At 41.0% G+C, this 9,274-nt stretch overlaps 1 protein-coding gene across 1 annotated transcript; it reads left to right on the top strand.

Moving 5' to 3' along the window:
- The first annotated feature begins 4,888 nt into the window (after positions 1-4,888).
- Positions 4,889-8,924, top strand: LOC112846063 (programmed cell death 1 ligand 1-like). Its single transcript, XM_025905345.1, has 2 exons — positions 4,889-5,207; positions 8,563-8,924. The coding sequence occupies exons 1-2, from the start codon at positions 5,147-5,149 to the stop codon at positions 8,907-8,909; spliced, it is 408 nt and encodes a 135-aa protein (XP_025761130.1). The 5' UTR covers positions 4,889-5,146; the 3' UTR covers positions 8,910-8,924.
- Positions 8,925-9,274: the final 350 nt, after the last annotated feature.

Raw genomic sequence — 9,274 nt, 5'->3', positions numbered from 1 at the left:
GCAGGACAGACGAGCTCTACAGAGGGTTGTGCGATCAGCTGAGCGCACCATCCGCTCCGAGCTCCCTGACCTGCACTCAATCTACAGCAGGCGGTGCTGGACCAAGGCCAGGAAGATCGTGAAGGACCTCAGCCATCCCAACAATGGACTGTTCTCTCTGTTGAGGTCAGGGAAGCGATTCCGCTCCCTGAGGACCAACACAGAGAGACTGAGGAGGAGCTTCTTCCCACAGGCGATACGGTCTCTCAACCACACCACCACATAGAACGGACCCACACATATGATTCCTACACACACTGGACAGTCTGCACTTTGCTTACACTCAATCACTTTAAGCATATTTGCACTGCACAAGACACTCACAATGTGGTTTGCACAACACTGGACATTATATTTCTTATATTTCTTCATTTCCATTTAATATTTGTACAGCTGCTGCTATTGTATATTGTATATATATTTATATTATATTTCCTCATACATTCTTATTATTTCCATACTGTTCATTTTGTTGTACAGTTACTTTATTTTCAACTTTAATTCATATATATTTTATCTTATTCTTTCCCAGTTAAATTTACCCTTCATTCTAATTTGTATTGTATTGTGTATTTTGCTGTACAGATATTCTATTTTCAACTTAAATTCAGATATGTGTTATCTTACTCTTTCCCAGTTAATTTTACCCTTCATTCTAATTTGTGGTGTACAGTTATTTTATTTTCAACTCTAATTCATATATATTCTATTTTATTCCTTCCTAGTTAAATTCACCCTTTTTAATTTTCATATTTATTTCCTATTTTATTCATAGCCTTTTCTTTTTTTTTCTTTAGGTCACGAGCAGTTGTATAAGGCATTTCACTGCATATCGTACTGTGTATGACTGTGTATGTGACAAATAAAAATTTGAATTCGAATTTGAATTTGAAGCTGTTTTTAAAAAATATCAGACAATGTTTTAAATATTTTGGCCCAGTAGGTGGCGGTGTTGGGGCATGTCCAAAACATATGTGACAATGACACAGCTTGAGTCCGCTCCTGGAAACATCCTTGAGACCTTCAGTTTGGACAAATGGAGCCTATGCAGGACCTTAAATTGTAGAGGTCTGTGTCTGCAGCAGACCGAAGTGGAGTGAACCAGTTCTTGTGCTTTAGTTCACTGATCTTCAGTGATATAAATACCACTCCAATCATTCCTCAAATGTTCCAATGTAGTTGTACTGTCTATTTGTGAAAGTTGATTGTAGATCCTGGAAATAGCTCCTTTCTTTAGCGGGTTCACCATGAACAGGTCATCTGAAGCGAGCCTTCGTGGTTCATTGGGAAAGGATGGAAGTGTTTCTTTAATAAAATGATGTATTTGTAAGTACTTGAAAAAGTCTCTGTTTTCTAAGGAGAATTTTTGCTGAAGACGTTGAAACAAAGGAAAAATTATTATCAATAAACAGATCCTTAATTGTGTGTATTCCTTTGGAAGTCCATAGCTGGAATGTGGATCTTGTGAACAATGTGTGTGCTTGATTATGAATTAATGGTGTAATTCATGGAGCAAATTAAAATGCCTTCTTATCTGAGACCAAATTTTTAATGAGTAGACACTACTGGATTTTTACATTCATGCTTACCCGGATCTGAATTTGAATGAACCAAAGATTTAAGAGTATTAGGGAAAAAAGCCATACTTTCCATCCTTTCCCAATCAGGTCTGTGTTTCCTGCCCCACAATGACATACAGCATATATTACAGACACAGTGATAGAGCTGAAAGCAGGGCCACCCCATTCCTCCTGCAATCTTGGGTCTCTGGAGGGATGTCTTTTTTATTCTGTTCCAGATAAACTGAGAATTTAACTGGTCTAATATCTTAAAAAAATGTTTTAGTGATCAATATTGGGACACATTGAAACAGAAATAAAAACTTGGGTAAAGTGTCCATCCTAATGACATTTATTTGGCCAGCAAGTGAGACGGGCAAAATGCTCATTGTTAGGTTGATTTTGTATCAAGAGATTTTCCCAAATTCAGTTAAAATTGTCATAATCTTTGGCAATAATTTATAAGGGTCTGTGATATATAGCAACACATTGTCTGCATAGAGAGACACCTTATGTTCTACGCCAAACCTTCTTATTCCTTTATGATCCTTTGCAGAGCGTCATTAAATGGCGAGAGGTTCTTTAACAAGTGCAAATAGCAATGGGGACAGAGGGCACCCTTGTCTTGTAGACCGTTGGAGGGAAAAAGGACTAGAAGTTATATTTTTTTGTGTTAACTGAGAGCTGGGGCTTTGCATAAAGCAGCTTAACAAGGGAAATATAATTAGGGCCTATGCCAAACTTTGACAGGGTCGAGGAGAGGAAATCCCACTCGACCCTGTCAAAGGTCTTCTCTACATCTAGTGACCGTAGCATTTCAGATTGGTCATAAGTATCACGTGTATATCTAACATTAAAAAGCCTCTGTTAGTTGCTGGTTCGGCTGCGTAATCGCCGTCCATCATTCTGTGTTCACTCTCTGCATCATTTCTCATGTCTCCCTGCTTGTCCGTTTTCAGGTTTGGTTTTGCTCTTTGGTTTTCCCAGTTTAGGTTTTCTCTTTTCTGTTTTTGCCCCCCTCGCCTTTATTGTACGTGCACGCTCCACAACTAAAATGACACCAGACTTAAAGACCGGATAGGGTAACAGAAGTAATGTAACTAGTAGTAATGTGCCCCCCCCCTCCCCCGCCCCTTCACTGGGACTGGCAGTTGTTGAAGTGAACAGTTGTACTTTGACCTTTAACCTCTCTGCTCTGTCTTTATTCCTCTTTCAGACCAGAAAAGCCTCACAGCTGAGTCTGGACAGGACAGGACATGTCGAGCTCCAAATTAAAACCCCATCAGTGTTGTAAAATGGAGCAGAGCTGACCTGGGAGTTGAATATGTGCTATTGTACAGAAACCAGCAATTTGCAGACAACCAGCGTCCATCTTTTAAGAACTGGGTGGATCTGCAGGACAGACAGATGAAGGATGGAGACGTGTCTTTGATTCTGAACAACGTGACGATTAATGACACTGGAACATACGAGTGTCGACTCATCCAGACAGGAACAAGTGGTCAGAGGCTCATCACCATCATCTACCTTCATGTTGTTCCCCCTAGGTGAGTGAGTAGAGTTGAGTGTGTGTGTGATCAGAGGTGAAGCTGCTTCCTGGTTGTTCATGTTGTTGATGAGACTTTGTAGAAAGCAGCTGGTCTGAGTGATTGGCAGGAATTATTAAGGAAATAATAATAGTAACAGCGATGTCAGTAATATTCAGTCAGGCATGCCTTTATCAGGTTTGTACGTGGTCTGAGCCAGTTTAAACTTGTTTGTATAGCATGAGCAGATTTGAGATCAAGTGTGTCATATCCTCCTGACAACCAAAAGAAAAAAGAATTTTCTCACTGAACTTTTTTAGACTTCATACCTCAATGCAATGCCCACGTTGGCCCTTGTTTAGTACTTCAGGACTAGTACAGTACCTCAAATAAGCCAAAAGATATAGACCAAAAACAAATGTCCATTATAGGGGACATAAATGAATAGGATGGTTCTCAGGAGGATATTTTGGCCACAAACAGGATTCTGGCAGGAACATGCAGGCCACCACGAGCACTATATGAGCAAATTGTAGTTATTTGTGATATGTGTTTACTTTTTATAATTTTTTGTGATCCATTTATATCCTCTCAATATTTTTATGGGGGCAGTGATATTGCGCCCTCCAATGACGAGCATGCTGAGAGATGCTGAGTACTTGTTGGTCCTTTAGCCTTCACTCTGGAGTCCATCTCATCCCAACCATCTTGATTGGACATCAGACCCACGTACAGATTTTAACTCATCTAACGTCCATTCCTTGAGCTTCTTGGCCCAAACAAATCTCTTTTGCTTGTTGCTTTTCCTTAGTCGTGGTTTCTTAGCAGCTATTTGAACATAAAGGCCTGATTCAACAGTCTTCTCTGAAGTGGTGTTGTAGAGATGCGTCTGCTGCTGTAGCTCTGTGACATTTATCTGGGCTCTGATCTGAGGTGCTGTTAACGTATGATTTTTGAGGCTGGTGAGTCAGATGAATTTATCCTCAGCTGCAGAGGTGACTCTTGGTCTTCCTTTTCTGGGTCGGTCCTCATGTGAGCCAGTTTCATCATAGCACTTGATGTTTTTTGTAACTGCACTTCAGTCAAACTTTTAGAAATTTTCCAGACTGACTGACCTTCAGTTCTTAAAGTAATGATGGAGGTGACTACAGGTGACTATATCATGAAGCTCGCTGACTGAGAGAAGGCCAATGGTTTATGGTGCTGTCAATAAAGCAAAAGGTGGCTACTCTGTGTAATATAAAATATAAAACATATTTAGAGTTCTTATTCTTTGCCACATAATTCTCTTGCTTCATATATTTGATGTCTTCAGTTTGTATCTACAATGTAGAAAGTAGTAAAGAAAATATATTAAATGAAAAGGTGTGTCAAACATTTTGGTAGGACTGGTAGTGATATGTTTAGTTTACCAGTTTTATATAATTTTGTTTCGTTTTGTTTTTCTTTACCGTACAAATTTTCCTCCTGCTATTCTCCAGTCACTCCAGTAGGTAACGCTAAAGTAACATTGGTACTGTAAGCTGATTGGCCAACAACCATTACGAATTAGACGAAGAAGAAAAGGAGTAGCTGGAGGAGCACATCTCAGTCGGAATTTTCAGTTTGATCACGTCCTCAGTCTGTATTTCAAACTGGGAAAGTCAGACAGCTTCATGAATCTCAAGTTAACAATCCGAGATGGAGGCGGGGAATGTACCTGTAATAAAACTGTAAATCTTTTTAATCTGTTTCCCACTGTGGTGTATTTTAGACTTGCTAAATAATCGGGGCACAGAGCACTGACCAAACTCTAATATGAACAACCTGCAGTGGTGGTTTTACCTGCAACAAGGCTAGCATTTCACCGCTCTGCTACTGATCAATGAATGGCTCTAGCTTGCAAAGGAGTAAATGAAAACCTTCACAGTGCGAGCGAGACGCAAAGGTCTTTCTCAGCCTTCCGACTGCAATGAAATGCATCACAACACATAACATGCGGAAGTGTTTGATCAAATCTCTTTTCCCGTTACCCCAACTGTGATGGCTGCCAAAATATATATCGCGTTTTGCTGGACTTGTCTGGTTGCCTTCGTCTGTGCAGGTTAAATTTAGTTATTATGAAGTCAAACATGTTGTAAAGCTGCTGTTTTAAACTGACCGGTACTTTATTCTGGGCTAAATATGATGAAAGAGTGACTCGGTTACTGGCACCCCCGGTGGCACCTTCAGATGCCACACCTTAGAGACGATCTTTTTCAATAATGCGTTAGCGAGTTATGTTGAATTTAACTCCAGGGTTTTCTAGATCAGCTCGTTAACAGATGCTGAACACATTTCCTGGTTCAGAGTTTCGGTTTAAAAACAGCAGGAAGTGCCAGTGTTTACTGATTCTTTTACACACAGCACATTAAAGTGAAATATAAATTATCTGCTGGGAGAAACCATCTTATATGTGCAGCGTGTTAAGTTGTAGCCACTAAAATTGCTCTATGACGCATTCTTACAGGAATGTCCGTGAACGGATTTAGCGATACAGGAAGTGTACGAATGATTTGCTGTCGCATTAATCTCTCCTTCTTTTGAAACGCTTTTGCATTTTACTGTGAGAAGCTGCAATTCCTGAGTTACCACAGGAAAAACAACCTCTGCTGGGCCTTCTCTTGAATAGCCTGTTAGCCTTTATCCCATTTCTACCTACTGTAGTCGGCTCAGCGTGATTTTTAGTTTTCCATTGGGTGGTAGTACCTGATAACGGGCACTTTTTAGTACCTGGTTAATGATTTTTACCATGAATTATTGTTTCAATCTTAAACACGATCAACCTGTCTGCAATAATCAGCTATGTACCAGCGGCCTTCAAGCTGGTAAACCTTTACTTCAAAAACATAACTTCATGACCCAGCTGTCTTGGCTCATTACAGGCCAATTGCCAACCTTCCATATATCTCAAATATTCCTGTCTTCTTTCCCTTGGTCACAGCACATGCATTCCCCTCCCTGAGCCTGGTTCTGCTGGAGGTTTCTTCCTGTTAAAAGGGAGTTTTTCCTTCCCACTGTCACCAAAGTGCTTGCTCATAGGGGATCATACGATTGTTTATTAAGCTGTTCTCGATTGTAATGGAAAAAGAGTCGATCTGAGTCATACAGTGTTGAGCTGATCCAACTAGGAACTAATGAAAAATAGTTTATATGTGTTTAAGGACTAGATCCTCTAAGAAGTGGATCCTGGTAATCTGAAGTGATTCACAGTTTATACTGTATTGTTGAGAGGCTTGAAAGTGGAGTGTTGGGAGTTTCTCATTTTGACAGTCTTTGACTGTACCATTGGAAGCAACTGGTCCACCTACTGTCTTTAGGAGAACTTGATTGTTCCCGGTGAGACCAGTGACAGTGGTGTCATCTGCAAACTTCAGGAGTTTCACAGATGGATCTCCTGAGGAGCAGTCATTAGTGTAGAGAGAGAAGACCAGTGGCAGGAGAACACACCTCCAGTGAAGCCCACTGTTGATGGTCTGTGTGCATGATGTGAATCTTGAGGAAGCTGGTAGTCCTCTGACAGGTGGAGGTGGGCACGGTAAGTTGGGTGAGCTTCTGCTGCAGGATGTCTGGGATGACTTTGTTGGATACAGGATACTGGTGTATGTCCCAGGTCGGTCGAGCCGATGCAGGATTTAGTGCAGTCCCATACTGATGCATCCTCAGCTGACCTGTTTGCCCAGTAGGGAAACTACAGGATGTCCAGCAGAGGCTTTGATGCCTTTCAGGTGGCTCAACATGAGTCTGTCATAGGACGTCATGACCACAGATATCAGGCAGACAGGCCCGTAGTCATTTAATCCTGTGATGGTGGACTTCTTTGGGACCAACACATTACAAGTATTACACTGTTGACATTCACTGCAACCATCTCAGAGCTCTTTCTCTTTTCTGTGGGTGGTGCATGGCCATTGTTAATTCGTAGCTCACGAGATAGAGAGGCGCATTTATCAGTTTGAAGATCAGTGGCTCGATCAGTGGCTCCTGTAGCCTGCATGTTAAAGTCTCCTTGGACAAGAACTTTCTCCTCAGGATTAGGGCTGTTCGATATAACGATATATATCGGATGACGATATAAAAACATCTATCGTTTCATTTTACGCTATCATTTGTTTCGTGGTGTCGCAAAATAAACTGTTTACGGCAATATTTTTTCATCATTTTGATGGTCACTGTAGTGGCTATATTAATTTCTTAAAGTTCTCTCTTTCTCTTATATTTAATATAACCACAGTACGGACGGACAAGCGCTTGTTTTTATACGTTGTTTTGTTAGCAACAACGACAGTAAAACCACGGCTTGTCCGCTTGTTTATTTTCCACATAAACCTTTCACAATAAAGCTCAAGATCCTGTTGAGACTTTTCAAAATAAACTGAATCACGTGAAAGATGAAGAGTATTTACGGATGAGAAGCAAAAAAGAGCCGTCAGGTGTTAAAAAAATAAACCTTAGACTCAAATGTTAGAACAGGCTTTTCCCCGCAGCACGCTGTGTAATAAATACAAAGAAAACGGCGGCTGTTACAACCTAACAACACTGGACTCCAGGTACTCGAAGCCCAGCTGGAAAGTCGAGCTGCCCGAGATTCACAGAATTTACAGAAAATGTTAAATTTTTGTAAATTTATATCGTTATCGGACGATAGATGTCTTAATATCGGGATATGAGATTTTGGTCATATCGCACAGCCCTACTCAGGATACTGAACCCTGAGTTGTTGCTGGTCAGAGAGTGCAAATCTGAGAACAGTGATCTATGAGTGTGTGAATGATCAGCTGAGGAGAAGGTTGTTATATGAGTAACAGTCCATTTGTTGTATGAAGCTGAGAGTGGGAGGGCTTCTTTCAAATCTGACCTGCAGTCAGTTCCAGCGTCTCAGTTTAATATACAGCAGCATTAAACACTGAAAGAAATATGCTGTGGATGTATCAGACACACATCTGAATATCAGATAAAGACTAATTCTAAACTCTTGGTTAGTCTGAAGTTTTCTGACTGATAATTATGTGGTGATGTAGCTCATGCATGTAATAGAGTAACACAGAAGTAATGTAACTAATAATAATGATCCCAGTACTTGTGTGATGGCAGCATGGGCCTGGGAGGGCTCCAATGAAATGTTTGACACAGAAGTGTAATGTGTGTGTGTCAGTGTGATGTGTTGTAGTGTCAGGAGTCAGTATACAGCTACAAAGCTTTTTGTTCAGTGTATACAAACAGCTGTAGCTCCATAAAGGCAGCATGCAGAGACTCACAGTGTCTTATAATGAGAGGCTGCTTTCTCTCACACATTATGTTCACTTATTACCAGCATGTGTGTGTGTGTGTGTGTGTACTCACTCTGATTGGCTGATGTTGAAGTGAACAGTTGTACTTTGACCTTTAACCTCTCTGCTCTGTCTTGTTTCCTCTTTCAGACCAGAAAAACATCAAAGCTGAGGTTGGACAGAACGTCACTCTGCCATGTCGAGCTCCAAATAATAATCCCATCAGTGTTTTAAAATGGAGCAGAGCTGACCTGAAAGATAAATATGTCCTTTTGTACAAGGATGAGCGATTTGAACCAGATGACCAGCATCCATCTTTTAAGAACCGGGTGGATCTGCAGGACAGACAGATGAAGGATGGAGACGTGTCTCTGATTCTGAGCAATGTGACGATTAATGATACTGGAACATACGAGTGTGTTGTCATCCCCAGTGGTGGAGGCAGTCCGAAGCTCATCAGCATCATTGACCTGAGTGTTGTTCCTCCAGGTGAGTGAGTAGAGTTGAGTGTGTGTGTGATCAGAGGTGAAGCTGCTTCCTGGTTGTTGATGTTTGTTTGTAAAGATGTTGTTGATGAGACTTTGTAGAAAGCAGCTGGTCTGAGTGATGTGATCAGAGTGCAGTAGATAATGTCTGACAGCAGTTTGAAGAGGAAATGGATTCTGTTCTGTTCTTCACTCATCACATACCTGACAGCTGACACCTCACACCTGTTTCTCACCTGCAGGTCAGACAGGAGGATCTGTTGGACTGAAAGTTGGTCTGTCAGTTTCTGCTGTTCTTCTTGTTGCTGCTGTTGTTGGATTTTTGATCTACAGAAAACGTGAAAAAAACAAAGAGTCAAGAGCCGTACCATCAACCT

Source organism: Oreochromis niloticus, linkage group LG3 (genome assembly GCF_001858045.2).
Source record: "Oreochromis niloticus isolate F11D_XX linkage group LG3, O_niloticus_UMD_NMBU, whole genome shotgun sequence".
Lineage (NCBI taxonomy): Eukaryota > Metazoa > Chordata > Actinopteri > Cichliformes > Cichlidae > Oreochromis > Oreochromis niloticus.
Note: the sequence above shows the minus strand (reverse complement) of the source record. Positions and strands in the feature narration are given on the sequence as shown.